This window comes from Prenolepis imparis, unplaced genomic scaffold (genome assembly GCF_030444845.1).
Source record: "Prenolepis imparis isolate NDT839.2.m4 unplaced genomic scaffold, iyPreImpa1.0 SCAF_9, whole genome shotgun sequence".
NCBI classification, from domain to species: domain Eukaryota; kingdom Metazoa; phylum Arthropoda; class Insecta; order Hymenoptera; family Formicidae; genus Prenolepis; species Prenolepis imparis.
This window is the reverse complement of record NW_028141167.1, coordinates 16,453,379-16,480,805: the sequence shown is the minus strand read 5'-3', so window position 1 is coordinate 16,480,805 and position 27,427 is coordinate 16,453,379. Positions and strand designations below refer to the sequence as shown.

At 34.6% G+C, this 27,427-nt stretch overlaps 1 protein-coding gene, 1 non-coding gene and 1 pseudogene across 2 annotated transcripts; all 3 read left to right on the top strand.

Moving 5' to 3' along the window:
• The first annotated feature begins 8,735 nt into the window (after window positions 1–8,735).
• LOC145940187 (uncharacterized) lies at window positions 8,736–9,290 on the top strand. Its single transcript, XM_083045103.1, has one exon. The coding sequence runs from the start codon at window positions 8,736–8,738 to the stop codon at window positions 9,288–9,290; it is 555 nt and encodes a 184-aa protein (XP_082901229.1).
• A 10,367-nt stretch (window positions 9,291–19,657) lies between these two features.
• Trnav-gac (transfer RNA valine (anticodon GAC)) lies at window positions 19,658–19,733 on the top strand. The gene has a single exon. It is a non-coding gene; the product is annotated as a tRNA-Val (tRNA).
• A 1,210-nt stretch (window positions 19,734–20,943) lies between these two features.
• On the top strand, window positions 20,944–24,556 carry LOC145940186 (zinc finger BED domain-containing protein 5-like; annotated as a pseudogene).
• The last annotated feature ends 2,871 nt before the right edge of the window (window positions 24,557–27,427 follow it).

Below are 27,427 nucleotides of genomic sequence, written 5' to 3'. Positions count from 1 at the left end.
ATATGTTACATATAAATATAGATAAAAAACTAAAAAAGTTAAAACAAAAACCTTTTTGCAACATTAGTTTTGCACGTCTATTAGTTTTTGTTTGTTTTTGTTTTTCTTTAGTTTTTTTTTCAAATAATCATATGTTTTAATTGCAATGTTTTAAACAGTTTTAAACAGTAGTTTAAAACTGTTTAAAACAAAAATGTTTAAAATAGTGTCCACTGTTTTAAACATGTTTTAATCAAACAGTTTTAAACAAATTGTTTAAAACATACCAACCCTGATATATACATATATATATATATATATATATATATATGTCGTTGAGTGGGTCGCATTTCTCTCAAAAAGAGCAGAGAACAAACGGTACTTTTCAGTGCCTATTTTTATTCATTAAATATGGATCACCTCGTTTCGCAATAATCGGCACTTTTCAGCGCCTAAATTTTAAAAACTATCTCCCTTACATCCCAATAAATATTATCACACATATCAATTGCTACTTTTTAGTGCCAGACACTTTAGTTCTTGATATTAATATTATAATCATAACGCTCTTCATAGTGTCCTACGATTATAATATTAATATTGTCAAATTTGTGTGAAATTATGTATTCTTAATTTTCTTTTTTTTCTGTTTAGGCGATTTATGGAGACGCGCTCATCGGAAAATCCCGCAATCCGGTTCTAGGACATCAATTATTTCACATTTCCAGAATAGTTTTATAAAATTTCATAATTAATAAAATAATAATTATCAATAATAAATTTAAATTATAATTAATATAATTATTAATCTTCGAGTGCTATATATGTATTATCAAGATGGTCTTCAGAGTGTTTGCAGTTATCAAGCTATTTCAAAATAGTATCACCCTTCAAATGAGATTAAGGAAGGATCCTTAGTTCTAATTACAGATGAGCGTTACCCGCCAGGAAAATGGCCCCTCGCTAGAGTTACACATCTGCATCCAGGATCAGACGGTTTAACTAGAGTTGTAACTTTAAAAACTGCAAACTCTATTTACAAGCGACCTATTACAAAATTGTCCATTCTCCCAACCGATCCTGATGCAGTTCATTCGACAAATTTATTTTCGAAGGCGGGCGGAAATGTTTAGAAAAGCATTCATTCGAATAAACTTGAACATTCAGAGTGTTCGTAAAAAAGAAGAATGTCTCGTTGCCTGGCTGCCGAGTTTGTGTGTGTTCGTCTGTCTATCTTTGATCTGGGTTATGGTGCGCATCATGTATACGCTCAGATTGGTGTCTTTACTGAGGCTAATTATAAATAAATCATTCATACATATCTTTGGATAAAAGGTCGACTTAAGTCCAATTGGGGACATCAAGCCAATTCACAGAGGCTAGCCGCAAGGTGATATTCTTACAGCCGCAAGGTGACATTCTTACATTATCTATTTCTTTTTGCCTTATGGTGTGTTGTGCCTCTCAGGATACAACGGGATTTGTAGGATACTTTGAGGGGTCCGTTCGTCTTAGGAGTTAGGACTCCGAGTGTCGAGGGTGGTGAAAAGAACACTTTGGTCACAAGAGAAGAGTTTATTCCAACTCACGTGTACAATTCTTTGGTATGTCGAATCGCAGCGCGTCCTCACAGTAGATTAGATGTAATTACTTGTCGTCCTCGGTTCGGAATACGGCCCCGAGGAGTTAATCAGGCGCGCTTATATTACCCGAAAGTAGGTTTTGTTTTTCGGTTAATGTGTCGCATGTATGCAATCGGTTTTGCATCGTCTGCGTTTTGCGATCTCGAATGTGTCGCGATGTCTTAACGCGTGTATGCAATCGGTTGCGTTTTTGATTTCGAGGCGCGCGCTATATCTTTTGAAATGCTGATTCTGCGTTCTCTTTTGTGGGTTTTTAGGTCGTGGTTGGGTCATAGTGTTTACGGTTACAACAGGTGATAGAGTCTATAACGGCTCTTTTTCTAATCATTAATACGTGCCGCAAGGGACATAATCTTTCATATTTTTTAAATATGTTTATTACATGATGACAGAGTCATAAATACGAATCTATGACATTTCCTTCAAGTTTCTTTTAGTTGTAAAATTTCATATTATTTCAATATTCTAATTCATTTACAGCAAAGAAAAGAATATATCATTATCTCAACGAATAACGATTAAATTATTAATGAAGAAGGATTTTGCCGTTGCCATACGTGATAACAGCTTGACTATACCGAACATAGAATTTCGCCGAAACCGTACGTGATTCCAGCCTTTCATATACCGAACAATTTCAATAATTTTATTTTTGATGTAATCAGGAATTTCAGGGACTTCCAATAATGTTTGTCTAATACTCTTTGTTTTCTGTTGTCGAAAACATTTTAAAAAATCAACAAGAAAAATACCATCGTTTTGCTCATAATTTGTGTTTTTTATTTCTTGCATATACTGGAAAACGTTCAAAAGTTTCAAACTCTGTTGAAAAGTAACGCATTAAGTGTAGGGAATTTCTTTCTTTAATTTGAAAATACATTTTTCACAAAGTCATTTGTAAATCGACTACCCAATACATACAAAAATCCGTGTTCATTAATTAAATATTTAGTTAGTTCAGTATAAGAATTTGTTGTAATCGATATACAGATTTGGACTGGTTTAAATACTTCTCTCTTTTCTCCTATTTTTATGGTTCGAAATAATTCAATAACTGACTCCAAAAAGTTGACAGTTTCATTAAATTTGTTTTCAAATTCTAGGCATTCAATTTTCTTTCCCAACGCAACTGAGGCATGCCTTAAAGTAATTAAAGTAAATCATTTAGATACTATTTCAATAAAAGAAGTTGTTGTTTTATACTCTTTATTATCATATTTTTCACTCATATAATTCAATGCGTTGCTCGAACTTCGATTGAATAAATTTACTGGCCTTATTAACTTTCATTTTGTTAAACTGACTTATGAGGATATTTGTTCAGTTTTGGAGTAAATTTGAAAAACATTTTCTTGTTTTACGACTAATTCCTCAAGATGTGAACATTGAACAATAGATGATGATAAATTTAAGGTTTCGACATAATTAGGGAAAATAACACTTCTATTATTTATTAATGCAGTTCTAAGGTTTCTAAGAAGATGAGGGCCATCAGCAAAAAAGAGTCTACGTTGTGGATTGATAGGATGAGACACAGAGTTTTGAGTAACATAGTATTTATCAAATGTAATGGCATGCACATAAAGATTTATTTTTTCAGCTTTTTGAATAATTTATTCAAGAATAGGTTTTAATCGTGCACCATCAAACCCTTTAGGATAGTGAAATGATAGGCAACAATTTGCTTCCATCTTACGAAAATATCACCAAGCAAAAATCAAACCATGTATAGCACGCACATTTGTTTTTCCTTAAAAAATAAAAAATAAAGAAAAAACAAAAACAAGAAGAATTGAAAAATAAATGTAATAATTATTATTAAAAATAAAAAAAAAGAATAAAAAAATAAATATAAAAAGGTAAATAATTACAAGAAAAATAATTAGCAAAATTCATGAAGGCTACAACATCGGTTTATTTATAAAGAATTATTACCTTGGTAATTAGGAATAGTAACCTTGGTAATTAGGAATAGTAAAGGGATAGTATAGAATATCCAGTAATAAAGTTTGTCGACGGATCAATTTGTGTGTGTGTGTATGTGTGTGTGTTCACCTTCTAGTAGAAGGCTTCTACAAGACTTATTTTGTCAATTCCAAGCATGCAGTGCTTGTCTCTCTTTCACGATTATCAGTAAATTGTTCTATCTTATCTTTCAAAGTCTCAAAAATATTATCACATATTCCGAGAGAAAAATTAATACCCTCAAGACTTCTTCTCAGTGTACGTATGGATGGAAATATTTTGATTAATTAATTCTTTATAACCATTTTCTGTATATGACAATTTTAGTCGGAGCGCCTTTTTTATTGTTTTATTAGACCAATTATATAGTCGACGTTTTTTAACGTCATGTTGAAGCAATTTTATCTGATCATTGTTAAACATTTTATGCAATATATCTTTTGATTTTAATATATGTACCTTCTTCGACACGTAATCTTTTACAACGTTTTATATTACGAGCGATTAGAGCCTTATTGCATTTTTTAAATTTACTTATAATTTTGTGTGAAATCTCTAATTTATTCTCAGCTTTCTTCAACTGCTGTTTTAACTCTTCAATTTGTAATAAAGCAGTGTCCAGTGTTACTGAAATTGAATTATATTATTAATTGGATTAAAAGACAATTCTAATGATGCAGAAAAAGTTTCATTCGTAGATACAACTGTAGAAATATTAAGAGTCTTCAACCTTTTTGTCAATCAAGACATTCATCTGTGGACACAAACATTTTTTTATTAATTATACTAATAAATTCGATTCAGAAAAATAAGACACTTCACTCAAATAAATACATATTTCACAAGAATCCTGGCTTTTCTATATTTCTCAGCAGAAAAAAAATTGTTGTTACAACTGTTGAATTTAGCGCTATCATACTTCTCATGATTACCGCATACTGGCGCTGTAGATTACTAAAAGTTAAAGTCACTAGATAAACAAAGTACCGCAATCCATAAGACGCAATGTATAAGAATTTGGCGTCAAAATGGCGTCGAAAAGTGTATACGTACACGCACCGGCAGAAATGGTGTCCGGCGTTAGATGTGTGCGAATATAGATGTCTGTGATGCGAATACGTATATGACAGCCGAAAGTCACGCACACATACGTAACGTTGGAGTCAAAATAGCGGATGATTGCTACTTTGTATATCTAGTGACTTTACTAAAAGTTAGAGATACTCTAGTAAGGGATCGGACAACGCGCCGGATACGCCGCCATTTGAGGGTCAGGAACAATCGCCGCGCGATGTTTCAAACTGTGGCTGCGGTCAAGAATGCGCTAGGAATGCTTCGAAACATCATTCGATCTTTGTTCTACATTCCATGAGACTAAAGATAGAATAAGTAACAATGTAGGCTCCCTGCATTGATAAATTACAAATTCAAAAGGAGGCTATATGGAGCCACGCGTAGGGTGTAGGTACGCAAATATTAAAAACAAACTTGTTGGAATAACAAATTTATTGAATCTAAACGTTTCGGTCCTTTCTTTGGACCTTCTTCAGTAAATTTAATACAATAAATAATAATGGGGAATCTACATACTACCGCACGTAGCGCAAAAGCCGTGAGCCCCCCCCTATCGATATCCCATTAGATAGACAAAGTGACATAATATATCAGGTACTCAAAAGTGGACTCTAATGACGGGTATAGTGAGGAATTTCCGAAAGGGGGCTCACTCTTACTCACACACTCATCCATCGCACGTTCACACGACCGTACGCGGACGCGCCCGACGCACGAGTGAAGAAGATATTCGTTTTGATGCTATTTATAAGGCGCCCTACCACGGCTCATAGCCTGTTATCGAAGTCAATGTCAAACATGGTTATTCAGCCTGTGATCCGTGATCACGGATTTTTGCGCGGTGTTTCTTTTTATGTGATTTCTGTGCTCTAATGCGTGTTCTCAACTGCCTGCTGGTCTGACCGACATAAGAGGCATTACAATTTTGACATGAAATTTTGTATACAACGTTATTATGCCAGTCTTTCTGCAGTGTGTCTTTATGCACGCGGATAAACGAGCGTAACTTATTCAAACCTGTGTAGGACATTTTTACATCTAGATCACGGACCACATGGCTAAACCGCTCGAACCATTTGGGTATGTATGGGACATTAAAATATGCCTCAAATTTCTTGAAAGACGGTCTTCGTTTAGTTGTTATCGAATTCCTTTAGAGAGCCATAAATCATTTGTAACATTAATCTCCATACATCGTATGTTTGAGAGAGGGAGATAGAGAAAGGGGGGAAGCGAGAGGAAGGGGGGACAGGGATAGAGGGAGAGATACGGAGGGGGTGGGGAAGAGGGGGGAGAGGGAGAGAGTGGAGAGGGAGAGGGAGGGGGAGAGGGAGGGGGAGAGGGAGAGAGAGAGAAGGAGAAATAAATTCCACACATTGTTTGACATTGACTTCGATAACAGGCTATGAGCCGTGGTAGGGCGCCTTATAAATAGCCGTGGTAGGGCGCCTTATAAATATCAAAACGAATATCTTCTTCACTCGTGCGTCGGGCGCGTCCGCGTACGGTCGTGTGAACGTGCGATGAATGAGTGTGTGAGTAAGAGTGAGCCCCCTTTCGGAAATTCCTCACTATACCCGTCATTAGAGTCCACTTTTGAGTACCTGACATATTATGTCACTTTGTCTATCTAATGGGATATCGATAGGGGGGGCTCACGGCTTTTGCGCTACGTGCAGTAGTATGTAGATTCCCCATTATTATTTATTGTATTAAATTTACTGAAGAAGGTCCAAAGAAAGGACCGAAACGTTTAGATTCAATAAATTTGTTATTCCAACAAGTTTGTTTTTAATATTTGCGTACCTACACCCTACGCGTGGCTCCATATAGCCTCCTTTTGAATTTGTAAAGATAGAATGATGTTTCGAAGCATTTGTAGCGCATTCTTGACCGCAGCCTGTGTTCTAATACAAAAGTAAATGTTACATTCGAATGTTTATCATTACTAAATCACATTAATATTATGTAATACAATACCCATTTACTCATTAACACATATTTATGTATAATAAAAATAATAGGGTTTTTTTTATTTCAAACTTAATAAAATTAATTGTTTACAAATAATAATATAATAATATATAAGAATAATAACTTCATTTGGGATAAATAAAAAATGAAAATACTTTACCTACGAGTGATTTAATTTATTATGAATCAGTATTTATTAATTAATAATTCATATATTAATATAATTTAAAATACATTAATATATTATACAATACCATTTGCATCAATTTTTAGGGTGATTAGTTTTTATCAAATTTCATGTGTAATCCAAAGTGACGAGATGATGTGTGACCTGAAATGAGAATTGATTAAGTAATCTGTATCATATATATAATGTTTTATGTATTATAGTTATATACATACATCAAAATAATAAATATCGCAGCAAATAAATTATTTTAAAAACAATAACTACGAATAAAGAAGAAAGAAATGCAATGAGAACAAAACATATATTTGTTTTAAAAAAACACATAAAAAACAAGAACATGAACATAAGAAAGGTACACAGTTTGTGCTTTTAATAATAATATCTAACATAATCACAATATTATTACAATAATATGTATCACCCTAATATATATCACAATAGTATGTATCACAGTAACATACAGGGTTTGTCAAAAGTGTGGAAACTCCTAAATAATTTTTGTAAAAATGAAAATATCAAAAAAATGTAAAACACGTATTTTGATTTATCAAAAAAGCTACCCTATGACATGGATACCGATCATCCCACACTCCCTGGTACGCGGGGGTAAGAGGGGGGTTGAAAATTTTAAATTGGATTAAGGGTCGAGTGGGGGCTCGTTTGAAAGGTCTTTTCATAACAAACACACCCTTAAAATTTTAAGTCGCTCGACCCCCTAATTCAAAATGGCGGCCGTTCAAATTTCGAAATTTCATGCACTTAGTGTTATCCAGGATCAACTGCGTGGAAGTGGCATGAATTTGATCCCTTGTGTGTGTGTGTGTGTGTGTGTGTGTGTGTGTGCGCGCGCGCGCGCGTGTGGCTAAACAAGTGTGAATGTGTACATAGTGGTGATAGGTTGCAGAACAGACGATTGAAAACTGTTATCTCTCTTTAATGATTCAAAACCTTTTACTCCGTGTGTTTTAAAATAAATTTTACTCAGTGCGTTAAAGTAAATGCTGAAAGTGGCTGCCATTTACTTCCTGACAATATGCCAATCTTTGATAGAATGCAGAAATGGCTCTACGATTCGTCTCAAAAGGTATCAAATCTATTTCATCCCTTATTCGCTGTATCAATTCTTGGATGCTTTCAGGTTTTGTTTTGTAAACCTTACTCTTCAGGTATCCCCATAGATAATAATCAAGAGGAGTTAGATCTGGTGACCGAAGTGGCCAATCCTCTCCTCCTTCATTTCTGTTCCTTCTTCCTATCCATCGTAATGGAAAAGTCTCATTTAAAATTTGACGTGGCCGTAAATGAGCAGGAGCTCCATCATGCTGAAACCATATTTCTTCGAAATTATTTGGAAAAATATTTCGTATGGCTGGAATTATTTGATCTACAAGTAATCTCTCATATCTTTGAGCGTTCAGATTTTCTTAAAAAAAAAACGGCCCTATTAAGTAGCCATCTATTATTCCACTCCATACATTAATTTTTTGTGGATATTGTGTGTGAGTTTCCCGCACCCAATTCGGATTCTCATCTGACCATAAACGAAAATTTTGATTATTAACTTCTCCCGTTAACGTGAAAGTTGCCTCGTCTGTAAAAACAATTTGATAAGGGAAGATGGGCCGGCCATCTATTAGTGCCATCATTCTTTCACAAAAACCTATACGACGCTCCAGATCTCTAAAATCAGAGAACAACTGATTTTAAATAAATGAGGAGGATCCTACCATGTAAGGCAAGATAGAGGTAAGTTTTTCACATTGTTCTCACGGCTACATAAAATCAGTTATTCTCGCGGCTACTCAAAATCAGTTTTTCTCGCGGCTACTCAAAATCAGTTGTTTTCACGGCTACTCAAAATCAGTTGTTTTCACAGATTTTAGGCAGATTAAAAATTAAACGTTTTAAAAATGGCTGGCGAATTGTCGGAACGTGAAAGAATCACTATCCTCATGATGCGTGGATGGGGTGACAACGAGCGATCGTACACTGCTGTCGCTCGATTATTTAATGAGACGTATCCGAATCGTCGAATTAATAAGTCCACTGTCTTAAAAACAATAGAACGTTTTAGAGAAACTGGTAGCATAAAAAATCGCCCTAAATCAGGGAGACCATCGTCTGCCACTAACGAAGAAAAACAACTTGATGTTATGCAGACATTTATTGAAGATCCCAATTCTACTATTAACAGAGCCGCTCAAATTCACGATATTGCTCCCAAGTCTGTTTGGAGAATTTTAAAGAAAAACAAGTTCTATCCATACAAATTACAATATGTTCAAGAATTGCAAGACGGAGATCTGGAGCGTCGTATAGGTTTTTGTGAAAGAATGATGGCACTAATAGATGTCCGGCCCATCTTCCCTTATCAAATTGTTTTTACAGACGAGGCAACTTTCACGTTAACGGGAGAAGTTAATAATCAAAATTTTCGTTTATGGTCAGATGAGAATCCGAATTGAGTGCGGGAAACTCACACACAATATCCACAAAAAATTAATGTATGGTGTGGAATAATAGATGGCTACTTAATAGGGCCGTTTTTTTTTTAAGAAAATCTGAACGCTCAAAGATATGAGAGATTACTTGTAGATCAAATAATTCCAGCCATACGAAATATTTTTCCAAATAATTTCGAAGAAATATGGTTTCAGCATGATGGAGCTCCTGCTCATTTTGGTTTACGGCCACGTCAAATTTTAAATGAGACTTTTCCATTACGATGGATAGGAAGAAGGAACAGAAATGAGGGAGGAGAGGATTGACCACTTCGGTCACCAGATCTAACTCCTCTTGATTATTATCTATGGGGATACCTGAAGAGTAAGGTTTACAAAACAAAACCTGAAAGCATCCAAGAATTGATACAGCGAATAAGGGATGAAATAGATTTGATACCTTTTGAGACGAATCGTAGAGCCATTTCTGCATTCTATCAAAGATTGGCATATTGTCAGGAAGTAAATGGCAGCCACTTTCAGCATTTACTTTAACACACTGAGTAAAATTTATTTTAAAACACACGGAGTAAAAGGTTTTGAATCATTAAAGAGAGATAACAGTTTTCAATCGTCTGTTCTGCAACCTATCACCACTATGTACACATTCACACTTGTTTAGCCACACGCGCGCGCGCGCGCGCACACACACACACACACACACAAGGGATCAAATTCATGCCACTTCCACGCAGTTGATCCTGGATAACATTAAGTGCATGAAATTTCGAAATTTGAACGGCCGCCATTTTGAATGAGGGGGTCGAGCGACTTAAAATTTTAAGGGTGTGTTTGTTATGAAAAGACCTTTCAAACGAGCCCCCACTCGACCCTTAATTCAATTTAAAATTTTTAACCCCCCTCTTACCCCCGCGTACCAGGGAGTGTGGGATGATCGGTATCCATGTCATAGGGTAGCTTTTTTGATAAATCAAAATACGTGTTTTACCGTTTTTTGATATTTTCATTTTTACAAAAATTATTTAGGGGTTTCCACACTTTTGACAAACCCTGTATATCACAATTTTTAAATACATAATTATTGCATGAAAAGAATAATTTAATAAATAAAAAATATATTATTATAGTACCATTCAAATCGTAATAACTGTAAATAAAAAAAAATAAGCTTTGATCGAAACAAACCAAGAACATATAATTATTATGAAAACATATCAATGCATGGAAGAATTGATATAATTTTATTATTTTTATATATCTAAGAATTAAATAAATATATATATTTCTATATATCTAACAATAAGAATCGAAGCAAAATAAACCATTTAAAATAAAACACTATATAAATTTATATATATATATATATTATTGCACGTTTGAATGCATAGCCATTGTTTTACTGTTTCTAATATTTTTTTGCTTTGAACCTTTTGAGATGCAATTCTTAATCTAAATGTACTATATCTATTCATAATTTTCTTTTTTAAACTATGACAATCTGGAATGGAATAAGGAATCTCTTCAAATTTTGAAACAAAGAATTGTTTTATATTGAATTTTTCACGTAAAGAACAGATTGTCTTATAATAAGCTCTAAATATTTTTTCCATAGACAGGAAATACTTAAATGTTGTATCATTAACAAAAAACAAAGTATCTTTGGTACTTTTCTTTTTTATACGAATTAACTTTGAATAATGATATATTCTTGGCGTTTTAGAACCTGTACATTTTAGACAATCATAACATGTTGTTTTAATGTTACCCACTATATATCCAGCTATATAATATAATCCATTTAATTTGATATTGTTTAGCACAATATTAGTGTGTGGGGTATATTTAAATTTAATGTTTGATATTTATTTGTACTGTCGTTCTGTTCGTCTGTATTATTTTTTTATTTTGTAAAATGTCTAGAAATTCTGATAAAAATGTTCTATCATCTTCGTCGTAATTTCCAGAAGAAACATTTTTCATATATTGGGAAATACTAATAAGTTTTATATTATTTTTAAATTGTAAACAATTTGGTATTTCGTTTTTGGATCTAAGTACACTAAATACATTTTCTAAGCAATCTTGAGTGAATCTCGACCCAAGAACAAACTTAAAATCTCATTCATTTAATAAATATTCCGACACTTCGAGAAATGATGTAGTAGATATCACAACGGATGTCTGAAACAGTTTCCATTGATTTTTTTACCGACGTTTACTAAGGAAAAAAACTGTATGGTTTCTTTCAGATGTGTTCTTGCATTTTCATAGCATTCCATATTTTATTTTCCTAATCCAAATACTGGATGACGTGCAGTCATTATTTTAAACCAACGAAAAATAAAATCTACAAACCATGCAGTAGTGTAATATTCCTCTTTAGAATGCTCTTTGGCTAAGAATTTTAAAGCAGAGCTTGTTTCATCGCTAAAAACATTAGTGGCACTACTGACTCGCATTTTTAAGAAATGTTTCTTTTGTATCTAAGTAGTCTGATGTAAGTTTTGGAGCGAGTTTAAATTCTAAATTTTGTTGGGCAGAAAGTAATTCTTTAAAATGTGAGGCTTTAACAATATTATTTGGCAAATTGTACTTTTTAACAAAAATATCAAGGATTGTAAAAATTTCATTTGTAAAAAAACCACTTTTAATATTTTTAAAAGCATGTGGAGTATCACCAAAGAACCATAAATTTCGATTTTCATCGCAAGGATGTTTACATGAATTACGCACAGTAGAGTATCTAGTCGCTGAAATATCAAATGCATTCCACATACTTTGATTCGGTGCGCCCATATCGGATATTACAGAATGGACTCGTAAACCTATTTCTTCGCACTTTTTAATTATTTCTATAATAATTGGTTTATATACTTTCCCGCGTGTTTCCTTATTTGTAAAATAATATGCGACTATCTGTTTCCATCGGCTTGCTACGCCTGCTATTAAAAATACTAATGCTTCATCAGCTTCGCCACTATGATCAGGTAAAGTTATTTGACCTATCATTTCTTTTGTAGAGTTATCATATATTTCCAGCAATAACACTCATCTTATCTAATACTAGCATACAGTCTTTGTCCGTTTCTTTTTCGAATTGTGAAACTATAATCCGTAAAAAATAAAAAATTTCATCAATTAAACCGCTTCTAAATTTTAAATTTTCTAGTCTTCTGCTTAACGTTCGAAGAGAAGGTAATGGATGTCTTTGTTTTAATAACTCTAAATAACCCGAAGTACCACATGCAAATTTCAGTTTGTACGATTTTAATAAAGTTTCGTTACACCATTTAACTACTTTTTTATTTTTTTAAAAATTTACTTGATCATCATTAAAAATTTTAGACATAAATTCTGAAAGAGAATTTGTTTTACGTACTTCATTTTGAAGGCGCCGTAATTTTAATTGTAATTCCTTTTTATATGTCTTGTGTTTTGTCTTTATCTCTTTTATAATTCGATCTTTTTTTCTCAATTGTCTCTCCAATTGTTTAATTTTTTCTGCACTTTTTCTAGTTTGATCTACTAATGTTATATTTGGATTGATATTGTCACAATCAGGTACATCAGATACTACATCATTTATTTCCTTCATTATCATATGTGTGACTTCTACATCATCTGTTTCAGTCATTTGCTTTTCAATATTTTCTTCCAATGGCTTTTCTGAATTAACAATGTGTTGTTTACTTTTTAAAATACTGACTAAGTGCATTTTTTGCATTTGTATAGTATCTGCAAAAGAATAAAAAACATATATATACACAACTTAACACACACACACACACGCACGCACGCAAAAGAAAAGATAATATGTGATTGGCGGTCGATTTGAGGCGATCGAGATCGCGGGTATGATAATGACAGTTCGTATCGTGTCAAATTAATCGCTTGCGCATTTTGAAAGTATATTATTTGAAGAATATTTTCCTACCCAGCAAATATCAACCTACACACTCTTTCATTTTATATACATAATAGAAGTGTGCGCCGTACAGTGCGCGCGGTAAAGAAGTGTCGGTATTTAATATTCAAAGATGAGCCAAAAATTAATCTCTTGCATATTTCAAAAGTATATTACTTGCAGAACATTTTGCTACCAAGCAGATATCAGCGTACATACATATACAGGGTAAAAATAATAGCATAAAATTGTAATATATTTAATCCATTATATTGCATAGCAGAAGGAAATAAATGGCGCGCGCTTTGTAGTTTTCTAGCAACTAAATGTTCTACCTGGGTATGTACATATATACATATATCTTAAACTCACCATCTTGTAATATGTGCGATATTTTTATTGGCACAGCATTTGGTTCTAATTTTTGTTTCTTCCCAAATATTTGTTCATTTTCCCACATATCATTAGTAAAGTGTTCCTGAAAAAAAGTACATTAAGTATAATACATATTAAAATAAAAAAATAATAAATCTTAGGGATCGCACTGACAAATAAAATAATAGATTTGAAATTATAATAATTATATTAAAACTTACATCGCATAAGGCAGGATATTTTTGATGAGGGCAACCAACATTTTCTTTCCATTTTTTCCTTCGGGAAGGAGATTTGGGAAAATTAAACATTTTATGGCCATTTCGTGTGCTATTACGACAATTACGAGCAGTGCACGTTCGCATTACAATAATATTCTAAAATATATAAAATTTAACAAACAAAAATTACTTCTGTTTCTAGGTTGGATATTGATTTTTATACGATTTTTACTTTAAATGATGATTTCGCAAATTATAAAATGTCACAAGGTCAACATTAATCCCTTCTTTTCATATATATAATACTTACTTTTGTAAATTTGAAAAGAAATAAAGCAATTAAAGCAGCTCATTGAGCGCTCACTGCTAAATGCAGCTAAAGCTGTCAAAACTGCGTGGCGCGCACATTTCGAAAGACGGAAGTGTCCCTCGAATGGCGGCGACCAATCAGCAGTCAGTTGACTTGTTATCCGATCGCTTACTAGAGTATCTCTACTAAAAGTTAGTGATCCTCCAGGGAGTGATCGGAATAATCGTCGCCATTTGTTTCAAAAGCGGAAAGGGTATGTTCAGCGGCAAAACTCAAACGTGTTTCAATGCAAATGTATATTTTATCTAATTTAGGCCCTGCGCACAATAAAGAAATGTTAGGAATAAATATTAAATATTAGGAATAGGAGTTATTTTAAAATAATACAATTGGAAAGACTGATATACAAATATAAATTCGCGTATATAAAGAGCTCTTATTAGTTAACTAAGGCTAATGAGAGCTCTTTATATCCGAATTTGTATTTGTATATCAGAGTCTTTTCGATTTTATCACTTTAAAATAATTATTATTCCTAATATTTAATATTTATTCCTAACATTTTCTCTATTGTGCGCAGGGCCTTATTCTTATAAAAATAAAATATTAAAAAATTATTTACAAACTTATTACAAATATTATCAAAAATGTTATTAAATATTTTACTTTAATATTTAATATTTTATTTTATGAGTTTACAAATACATTTTTTTTATTAATTTAAAACTTCTTAAAAGTCTTTGGTTAGACCATAATAAAAAATATGTAATAAAAAATATGTTATTACATAATATTATTAATATTATTAATAATAGTAATATCAGAAGTTTATTTCAGTTAGGAATAATACAAAAGATAAAATAAAAAGATAGTTTGTAAAGAGTAAGTTAAAGAATAAAGAAAATTTGTTAAGATTAAAATTTCCTTCATTGAGATTACATAAAGTTGTATAGCCTCAAAAATATTAAAAATAAAAATAAATATTAAATATTAAATATTATTATAACTTTAGCTAGCTTATATATTATTCCTTTATATTTTCTCAATAAAGTATTAAGCTTCTTCAAATTCTTATTTTAATAATTACTTACCAAAGGTTAGATATGATAAGCGCAAAATATATAATATGTATTTAGAGTGTAAGACGCGTATACATGATTGTAGGAGGCGCAGGCGCAAGGAGCTCTCCATCATGCGGAGTGGGGGCTCGGATATAAAGGGAGAGCCGAGAGAGGGATCGAGGCTCTTGCTCTCGCGACCACCGACGCGGAACGACGCATGAGTCAAGCGTGCAATTCAACCAAAGAATATTTTATTTTATTTGTGCGTGTATTTTATTTTGTTTTTGGATGTGAAGGGAGAGTTTTATTATATATTAATTAAAATAAATATTTTATATATTTATTAATATAAATGAATCGAGTGCCCGTTTATTTATCCATAAACCGAATCCTGTGCGTGGTGACGTCTTCGGTGAATCCTGGACAGGCCCTGATGCATGGACTGGAAGCCGCCACATCCTGGTGGATCCTGAAACAATAATTAATACGATTAATTATTAACAAAGTGTGTGACTCGAGTGTTGCGTCATTACATCTAACGAACAAAGGTGACAGTTGGATGACGTCATCTTGTGCCTTTGTCTCTGACAAAGGAAACTACGCAGCAGCCGCGAGCAGTGAAGCAGTAGCGGTGCTCATCTAGAGAAAGGGTTCTCATCCTGGGGATCCAGAGGTCTTGTCTGTGGACAAGGTAGACTACGCAGCAGTGGTGATCATCTGGAGAAGGGGTTCTCATCCTGGGGATCCAGAGGTCTTGTCTGTGGACCAGGTAGACTACGCAGCAGCGGTACTCATCTGGTGAAGGGGTTCTCATTCTGGGGATCCAAAGATCTTGTCCGTGCTGGAGAAAAACGGACTGGCGACCGTGTTAAAGGTAGGAAAACTACCTAAACAATATAACTCCCGAACTCTCAAGACCCATCGTCCGGTCACTAACCTTGCGACCGGCGTCAGAGAGGACCCCGACGCGGCCCGATCGCCCATCAACTTCAGGGGCCAGCATCCAGCCGATAGTGAGGTTATCTCAAGAAGTACGTGAGAGAATCGTGAGGAGGTTGCAGGCGTCCGAGAAGAGAAAAGAAGCAATCGGCATATACAAAATGCTTAGTCTCGCCGAGAGAAAATTAGCAACGGATCCGTCATTTCAATTCGACGAGCTGGACATGACGGAAGAAGCAGCAAAAGTGCGTGAAGTGATGGGCTTTGTGGTGAAAAGATTCGAACACTCAACTGTGTCGAAAATAGTGTCGGATGAAATCGAACTAAAAGATAAAAATGACAAACCGCTTTACACATTATCCTCGGTAATTGCGGTAACAAACCGACAACAACCCGAAGACAAAATTTATCCAGCATCCAGATGATAGTGAGGTTGGAGAGAGGGGTTGTCGCTGCCAACAAAGAGCGGCGTCATTCGAGACGAGGATCATCTTTCGGTGGCTCGACAAAATAATATTTGTCAATTCCAGTGGACTTTCGACCCATAAAAAGACTGATCGCGATAATGCGATATAGTTATAAGTTTATATTATATTCATTTTACTTATATATATAGCAAGATGCTATTTTTGTTACTGACTTAATATTAATATATTTTTATGTTAGACAAGTACGAGTCGAATGCCTTTATATTGTTATATTGACTCGTTACACATTATAAGAGATATATTTTCTATTTTGTTTATTTTGACTACGTACTCTACGTGGAGAGAATTAATGACAATTCTAGTCTTGCGAGTGAATGCTGTGATAGTATTCGCATTAATATAATAAAGTTTATATCATTTATACTAACAATACTCACCTTGTGTTTTCCTTACCCTATTTAATACTTACCTTCATTGTACTAACGACAAAGTCATACTTACCTTGAATAATTTATATTATACTTACCGTCACATAAAGATTTCATATTTCATACTTATCTTTATTGTCTGTTAAATAATTTATTAAATTAAAGTTATTCGGTGTAATATTATTTATATATGACGTCCAAATAATTATTATTGTCTATTTATATTTTAATTGTTGGATAAGTATTTATTCTGGAATGCAAGACAGAAGTTTTATATATTAGAGTCGTTGTCCGACAGTTATAACGTCGCGTGTATTTGTATCGAGCGTAGCTTTATTTCTGGAAACATATACAGGCGAAAGTTATATATTTAAATACATATATATTCGTAACGACGTGCTTTTCAGGTTTATTTTATATATTGATAAGTTTGTGATGCAAGATATACCCTAGAGATGCAATTTGGTAAAAAAGGTAAAATTTGATACATCAGATAAAATTTGTACTTGAATATTAACCCTCGGTATTTCTTGAGAGGGTCAAGAGTGAAACACAGTATTTAACTTCGGTATTTATTGACAGATCAATCTTGTCAGATCAGTTATTATCTCGAATAATTAATAGTGAAAGTCAAGATTGTAATTGCATTGGGTAAATCTTGTTGCGGGTAATTCATGCTTCCTCCAGAACGGAGCATGACAATGTAAAGCGTACACTAGGATATGCGTTTGCGCAGTAGAGCAAACGTCGGCTATATAAGCGCGGACCGGGCATTGCTCCTGGTCAGTCGGCTTCGATCACGCGAACGAATCGCACGATAGTCTGTGTCCCGGATAAACGAGTAAATTCTGCGACGGGACTTATAATAATTCCGCAGACCGTTTCGACTCGTGGCAAAGTGTAGTAACCGAAAGGATTCTACGGGAGTCGTTGGTAAAAGTTTATCGTCCGAACCTGTAACTCGTTGTCACTCGTGAATAACTTCGCGGCTCGCGACAATTGACATTGTTTCTGTCTAACGACGGACGGAAAAGCGTGTTAGTGCGTAATCTGTATAACAGAGCGAGTGTTATTATAATCTCGTGCCGGGACCGCAACACAGACAGAGTTACGCGTTGTGAAAACAGTGAAACGAACAAAATTACCGTAAGTCGTTCACCGCAACGCAACCATAAAGCACGTGCTAAATTATAAGACAGTACGCCGAATATTTGCTGTTCGCGAGACGTCGCGCAACACGCAGTCCTTAGGGGTCAATGTCGCCCGGACATTTTTTCTACGCATTCCTGTGTCGAGGAAATCAAGTCGGATCGTAGTATCCGCAAATATATCTGTGTATCCCACTGTACTAGCAACCTGAAGAAATAAATTCTCTTTATTAAATTGTGATTCTGTGCGAGGTGTAATTTTTTTTTTTCGTACAAGGGTGAGTCAAATACTCGAGGACCCGTAAATCGGCTAAATTAGCTAAATATAAATATTGTATAGACGCGAGTCAACGTTGACCGGTCACAACCTAACCTTGCAACCGGTGCCACAAGTGGCCCCGACGCCGTCTCAACGCCCGCCAACTCCGGGTAGAGATATTCAGCCTCGCGTAAGGCTGGGAAGAACACCATACGCTTCCAAGAAGGAAAGAAGTAAAGCGAGGAAGGCATCATTTGGCTGGTTCGATTCTTGATGATTTTCTGCGAGGAACTGTGCTCGAAGCACATTATATAAGACTGAACGCATATTATGCGTACTTTAGTTTTAAGAGAGTTTATATTTTGTGGGATATTTACGTATATCAATTATGTTATTTTATTCTCATTTTTGCGGAAAAGTTATTATATTGTTTCTTTTGACAAGTATTTAATAGTCCTTTACTAAACAAGTATAGTTTTCTATTAAGCGAGTAATTCTTTTGTATTTCTTTATTTTGACTACGTTCTCGATTTGAGATATTGTTTTCTAGTCCGTAATGACAAGATGTGATATTAATATATTACGCGTTGAAGAGATTTTATTTTGCGTAGATGGAAAGTGTATGTATGCAGGAGAGATATTATTATGTAGCAGCTACACATGAAACCTTCTTGATTTATAATAAAATATATGTATCCATAACATGTTTGTAATTACCTTATGTGATTTTGTTGATCCTGACCAAGTAGGGGTTAATTATAACTTCATTCTTTTCATCTTTACCAATATTTGAAATTATAATGATTTTGCAAAACATAACTTTCATTCGTACTTACCTTTAATGCTAATTAATTATTTTTATTTATACACACCTTAAACTATAGCTAATTTTGCAAAATATATATTATCTTAAATTATATTTGGGGAAAACATATATTATCTGGATTAATACTTACTTGAATATGATCCTGATATCCGTTGGTTATTCCTGTGTTGTGAGAGCTGTAATCTTGTAAAAGCTTTATTTAATATTTATATTTATTAATGTTAATTTATTATTAAGAAATTTGTAAGGCTCTCAATATCAAATATAAATAATATATATTTTTTATTTAAATAATATATAAACCAACGCACCGACATCCGCGTTCGGCTCTATAAGCCTATATATATATTATTTATATTTGATATTGAGAGCCTTACAAATTTCTTAATGTTTATTTACGCCGGCTGAGAGATGGCGTTATTTAGAATTAGTTATTATTTACAAGCAAAGAGAAAAGTATAGAATCGAAGGGTCTGAATAGCTCAGTTGGTGAGAGCAGTCGCCCGACAAGCGAAAGGTCTCGGGTTCGATTCCCGATTCAGCGACTTTCGGATCTATATTTTTCTCGCATACAATTCTTTAGGGGGGTCAGATGGGAACACAGGAATTAAATAAGAATTCCAAATTTAAGTCTTGGCAGTATACCAAGAAAATATTCGTGCCCCGTGCACAATTAATGGTTGCAGCGAAAATTAATTTCGCAAAAAAACCAACGCACCGACATCCGCGTTCGGCTCTATAAGCCTATATATACATATTATTTAATTTATTATTTTATACGCAAACTTTATGAAAGGACTAGAGAATATATAAGTATGTTATATGAGATGTTGAATGACGTAAATAGAAAGGCATGCATATGTTTGGAGCGTAACTGTTTTTCTGCTGATTTATGTATGCGGTTCTGTGGAAAAATTTTTATATCTTGATATTTTCAGTTTTTCTTTTATGAGGATGTAAGTCTAATTTTACTCGGCAAATTATAATTGGCATATTAGATTGAGATTGTCATGACATAATTTATACTCGTTATTATTTGTGTGGGTCATGATTGACATGTGATAATTTACATTCGATAATTTGTGAGAGATCAACATTGACATGTGATAATTTATACTCGATAATATGTGAGAGATCAACATTGACATGTGATAATTTATACTCGGTAATTTGTAAGAGGTCAACGATGACATCATAATTTATACTTGATAATATCTACGAGCTCGAGATTGTCATCGTGAAGGTCGAGTATGCTGCGGGTAAAATTTATCGCGGATTTAGTTGCCTCCGGATTCGAGACGTATGCGCAGTAGCGATGCTCCGTAACAATTTCTAGGCGGAGTTTGAACTTATATAAGTGTCGACCACGCAACGATCGTGGTCAGTCGGCGTAATGTCTGTACAGTCGGTCACTCAGCATAATGTCAAGTCAGTCGAAGTAATATCGCAAGTATGTAACGACAGTCGTTGTCCCGGGATACATTCTCGTTAAATAAAGCTAGTTAGCTGAACGTGTCAGCCTGGTCGATTCGGGGATATTTTTCCGCCAGTTTCTAACAAAGCTGGATATACTTTCGGGCCAGCGTAATTCGTATAACCGCGAAGCGAGTGTTTTATCCACCTCGTGCAAGGACTCCGTTCTATATTGAATCGTCACGCTTTACCGCGGCGCCAGTGTGGCGATATGGGCCGGGTTTTATGCGCATGCGCGGCCGAAACAACGGCGTATCATGTTAGCTATCAAGTGGGCGCTAAAGTCTTGGCGGCGGGCGGCAGGCCTAGTGACAGCTGACAGCGAGCAGTAAGGGTTAGTTAGGTAAGTCGATTAATTATAAATAATATTATTTATTATATATTTATTAATATAATAATATTAAAATGGATAACGTAGGAAAAGGAGCAATTAAAAAACAGAGAATTAGGAAATTTCAAAAAGCATGGCTAGATGAAAATATTTTTAAAGGATGGTTGGCTCCTCATCCTGTAGAAAATAAAGCAATTTGTATAATATGTAATAAGACCATCAGGTGCTGCAAAACGGATTTAATTAAACATTCTGAAACATTTAAACATTTGGAAAATTCGAAAGAAATTAATTCCGAAAAACATAACGCGACTGAAAATACAAGCACATTAACGCATAAGGATAAAGTCAAACGCGCAGAAATAAAATTAGCTTTTTTTTCGCAGAGCATAACGTTGCTTTTCGTACGGTGAATCATTTAATTCCGTTATTAAAAGATATTTATATAGATTCTGAAATTGCACAAGATGTTTCACTTGCTCGACATAAGTGCGCAAATATTATCACAAAAATTATTGCAAAACGCGAAATTGAAAATATTGTTCAAAACTTACGAAATTGTAAATTTTCCATTTTAATTGATGAAAGCACAGATATTTCAGACACCAAAGTAATGTGCGTTCTTGTTCGATATGTGTCACTTTTAAATAAAAATGTTGTAACGCAGTTATTAGAATTATTATCTTTAGATGCGACAGATTGCACCGCGAGTAAAATTTTTGAAAATTTTAAAAATCTTTTAAAAGAAAAAAAAATTCCTATCAAAAATATTGTTGGAATGGCATGTGATAATGCATCAGTAATGACAGGACGCAATAACTCTTTTATGTCTCGTTTAAAATTAGAAATACCAGAATTAATAACATTAAATTGCATTTGCCATTCTTCCGCGATTGTAGCCAGTAAAGCGTGTGAAAAATTGCCGTCATCTTGTGAAAATTTAATTAGAGGAGTTGCCACTTATATTTCGGGCAGTGCAAAAAGAAGTGCAATTTTAAAAGAGTTTCAAGAATTTTTTAATGTAGAGAGATATAAAATTTTAAAATTATCTAGTACTAGATGGCTTGTGTTACACAATTGCGTTGTACGACTTCTCGACAATTGGGAAGTTCTAAAAAATTATTTTATTTTAGCGACAGTAGAGGATAAAACGAAATCTGCGGAAACCATTTTAGCAATGTTAAATGATAATTCAATTAAAGCATATTTATTATTCTTAAAATATTCATTAAATTATTTTAATAGTTTTAATGCTTTATTTCAGTCGCGTGATATTTTAATTCATAAATTATATTCAACTAGCCAGAAATTAATTCACCAGATAGCTCAAAATTTCATAAATTTTAATGCTCTTAAATATATTTCTACTTTAAATATAGACGATCAAAATAATATTCAACATATTGAAAATATATATCTTGGACCCGAATGTAATACATTATTAGAAACATTATCTTTGGAATGCGCGCAACAAATTAAATTAAAATGTTTAGATTTTTATATCACAGCAGTTCGAGAAATGCTGAAGCGTTTACCATATAAAGATAAATTATTTGAACAATTAACTTTTCTAGAACCGAAGATTGCTCTTTATGAAGAAGGTAGACTTAAAATTAAAGATTTAACCTACATTGCTACGCGATTAGGACATATTGATATCACAAAGTTAGCTTTTGAATGGAGAATTTTGCCATCATGTTTTGATGATGAGCAGAAAACAGAGTTAGCGTCTTTAAAAATAGATCTAATGTGGAAAAAAATAGTAGAATTTAAAGATATTTCTGGGGAAAAAATGTTTCCAAATTTAGAATCTTTAATCGAAATAGTTCTTTCTTTTCCCCATTCGAATGCCGAGGCCGAACGAATTTTTTCAATAGTAACAGATATAAAAAATAAAAAAAGGAACCGATTGTGTAATGATACTGTTTCCGCGATTTGTGTTATTCGGTCTCATTTTCAATCACAAAACATTAATTGTGTAAACTTTGAAGTAGACGCCAGGCATTTGAAACTGCATAACGCGCAAAATTTATATGGAGAACAATGCACACCTGATGGTTCTTAATCATTTTGTTTTTTTTTCACTTTTAAATATTATTTTATTTTACTATTTTATTATTTCATTAATTTTATTATTTAATTATTTTATTTTGTAGAGTCACACATCTAGCCAATATTCTCTTAATGCATGTTAGTTATGTGTTTTTATAAACTTGTTTCTTTTCAGAGTTTTATTATTATTCTCTTTTCAGAGTCATAATATATCTTAATAACGTAAACTTGTGTACCTGTAACGTAAACTTGTGTACCTGTAAAAGTCAAAGCTTTGTGCAATTTTATTTTTATAATTTTATTTCTAAATATATAATTATTATTCTATTTTTATTTCTATAATTATTTATTTTATTTAGATAATTATAATTTGTTATATAATTAAGTTTATAACATTAATTTGATTTTAATTATATTTATATTTAGAGTTTCATATATATATATATGTTATAAAATCTATTTAAAACGTTATTTTATTTTTAGTTTACTATAAGATATAGTTTATTATAAAATATAGTTTATTTAAAATTTATTATCCGATGTTTCTTTATTATTCTAGTACGTTAATATTTTTTGTTTATTAATTTTAATTAATTTTTTGTTTATGAATACTGGTAAGGTTTTTGGCAGTTTTCTTTACCCTTGCAACAAATGTTGGTATTCTTTAATATTTTTCTGCCAAATAAAATATTTTAATTTGAGTTATATTAAAAGTGTTTTATTTTTAAAGTTATTTTAGCCCTTTCCCCTTTTCAGCTTTTTTTTATTTTATTCTACAATAATAAATGGAGCTAATTATATTTTTATATATGTGCGCGCGCGCGTGTGTAGACAATTTTTTTTTATTTTTGAGAATTGATAAAGAAAATGTTGCATATATATATATATATATAAATCGAAAAAGTTCATATATATATGTATATATATAATTTTTTACCGATTCTCAAAAATTAAAAAAAAATTTGCGGGGCGATTAACGATACCCCTCTTTCTTGGAAATAGGTACTTTACTGATAGCGTACTGGTCGCGCATGCGCGAAAAACCCGGCCCATATCGCCACACTGCGCGGCGCTAAGCGAACATTATAATTATCGTCGTCATTGCGACGCACGTATATGAAAATCGTGATCACGTGAACTTCCCGTGTGGAAACAATAGTGTTGACTGTAACGAGACGTCGCACAGCATCGTCCTTGGGGTCAAGGTTACCCTGTGTAAACATTGTGAATCCGATGGATTCCTGTAAGAGGAAAATTTCTCATAATAAATATAATAATATATAACTGGAATTGAAATGCGTGTTGAACTTTTTCTCCCTGCTGAACCTTTCTCTGTCCAGTCCTTGTCCGTCGTTAATTTGTAATATGACATATAGCGAAAGGGAACGACGGCGATCGAGCGAGAGGGTGACGATAACTCGCCGCTTATACTCGAGGGGAAATTAGTCGGCGTGGCTCATTGGCGTTCCGGTCCATCCTTGCAGTTTGGCGGTCAAAACTGCTGGCGACCGTGAAGAACCTGAAAAGGAACATTTATATAAGGTGAGTCAGAGTACTCGATACCTCGTAAAATAAGCCCGAGAGGCAAATATTATAAAATTGGTGACTCGAGTCACAGTCGACCAATCACAACCTAACCTTGCAGCCGGAAGTAAGGCTGCACAGGATGGAGCCAACCAGGGTAAACACCGGAAGGGACAGGACCCCGTGGAGGTCACCGAGCCGATCGCCGAGCCGACCGCTAAGTCAGCAACCGGACGAGGAACGGGTCGAGGACTCACCGAGGGATCCGAGATCAGCGGAGGGACCTGCCCGGGTTAACCCCGAGATAGCTGAGGAGCCTACGGCCAAGGTAAAGGGCCAACAAGGTACGAGACAGTCGGTACTTACCCAAGACCCACCGTCGGTATAGGGTAAGTTACCGACCGAGAGGTAACCCGTTGGGAGCTTACCGACGAGGATACCGCGGATAATACCGACCGCGGATATTACCGACCGCGGGAGCAACAAGCCGAACCTAGTGGTAAACACAGTGCTTACCACCCGCAGGACTTACCAAATGATAAAGGTCGGTCACAAAAAAGCAATATACTCATAGGTTAAGATAATTAAGCTAAGTACGCGAGATATTGTTATGTACGCAAAAAACGAACGGTATGATTTGTTTTTTTCTTTTCTTTAGTTTAATCTAGCGTAATTGATGTTACCTGCTACGAGCGTTTTTTAAAGATAGTTACCCAGCGAGGGTAAACCCTAGTCTAAGAAAGATACGCAGGCGCAGATGAACGGCGCATGCGTAAGCCACCAGGCGTGCGACTCTGGAGGGGATAGCCCTTATATAATGGAGAGAGCATCGAGCGGAGAGGCCTTTTGTCGGAAAGACATGACGAGTGTAACATGTGCAAAAGGTCCACAGGAGTAATCGCGTCACAAAAGTTTATTTTATAGAGCTACGCGATTCACGATAAGCGATTGAATTATTTAATTTGTGTTCGAAGTTTATATATATATATTTTATTAAAATTAAATATATTTTATATATTTAAAAAATATTAAGTGTTCTGATAATCCGATCCATTTCCTGGTGCGCGAGTGAACTCTCGTGCCATCCTGGGTTTCCGAGCAGTCTTCGGGAAATTCTAGAGGACAATAGTTATTGTTAACTAACAGGGAAAAGGTGGTGACGCAATTGTTGCGTCATTCAGTGGTTACCGTTGACAGCGGCCATTGTGATTCCTTTGTCCGGAGACAAAGGCAACTACGCAGCGAAGTTGCGAAGGGGTTCTCAATCTGGGGATCCAAAGTGAGAGGTCGGGAACGTGAGGACGACATCCTGGCTAAATATCCTTGTCCGTGAAGGGTCAAACGGACTGGCGACCGTAACAACTAAGGTAGGAAAGGAGTTTTCCAAATCCCATACTCTCGAATCTTTTCGTCCGGTCACAACCTAACCTAACCCTAACCTTTTATTCGTCGTTAGCTCAACGATACTTATTATTGTCACAATAAAGTATACTTTATAAAGCTCACAGGTTATGGGTCCAGGACGTTGTAACTGTCGATTGAAGTAAGTAATTGTGAATCAGATTCTAATCGAGGTTTAAATTTGAAAACTATCGTTGAGTTGTAAATTGAATTTACATGGACGGAAACATGGACGTGGATCGCATAAGCATGCCTTTGCCGACTTTCACAAAATCTAATTATCAACGATGGAAATTCGATGTTAAGTTGATCCTTGAGTCATTGGAATTAATTATTGGGCATTGTGCTCAGCATCGAGAAAAGGCCGGCTGAAGCGGAGGATGCCAAGAGGTGGCGTAGATTAGTCGCCAAGGCTCGCCGTGTGCTGTCATCAGGATTTGATGATCAACTTCACGCCACAATCAGAAGCTGCTCGACTGCTCATGAGATTTGGACGATGATCATCGGACTTTACGAAGCTAAGTCAGAATCCAATAAGTATCTCGCAAATCAAGAATTGTGTGCGTTAAAATTTACAGATGAAAAATCAGTTGCAGGTTATTGTGCCGAATTGTTAACAATTTGTCAGAAACTCGAGGTCTTAGGACAGAAGGTAGAAGAGCCTCAGAAGATTGTGAATCTGCTCGCAGATTTACTGTCGTCGAAATTTGATTTGTTTCGTCACACATATCGATTGCAGGCTGCTGTTGGTACGCCGTTTACTTTTGCAGATATGCAGACGCAATTGCAAATTATTGAGCGACTTGTTACGAGCTGCTGAGAAAGATGCTGATGTAGTGGAGACGGATGAAGCTCTGGTGGCACATCGCAATCAGAATTGTGGACGCAATCAGACTGGTCAGCGTGGTGATAAAAATCGTAACAAAGAGAAGCAAAAAAGACACGTGCTTGTCATTTTTGCAAAGAAGTTGGACATTTACGCAATGACTGTTCAAGATGGAAGGCTAAGCTGGCTAGTAGTCAAGGTGAACAAGGACGTCAAGACCAGGAGCGTCAAAAACAAGGACGAGCGAATGTCGCGCTAACATCAACTTGTTCCAACACCCCAATTTTATCAAAGCAATTGGATAATTGACTCGGGTGCTTCCAATCATATTGTACGTGATCAGAGCATGTATAAGACACGAATTGCTGGAGAAGCCCTTCGAAATCACTGTTGACGATGACTTTGCGCTGCAAGTCATTGGAAAAGGACAAATTGAAGTAGATTTTAGTGACGGAGATACTTGGGAACCAAGAACACTCAATGATGTTTGGCATGTTCCTAATATGGGTCACACAAATTTGTTCTCCGCTGGTGTCGTCACAAAACGAGGCTATGAAGTAGTGTTCCGCAAGGAAGACGTTAAGATCAATAATAAAGATGGTCAAACTGTTCTTGCAGGTTATCCGGGTGACAA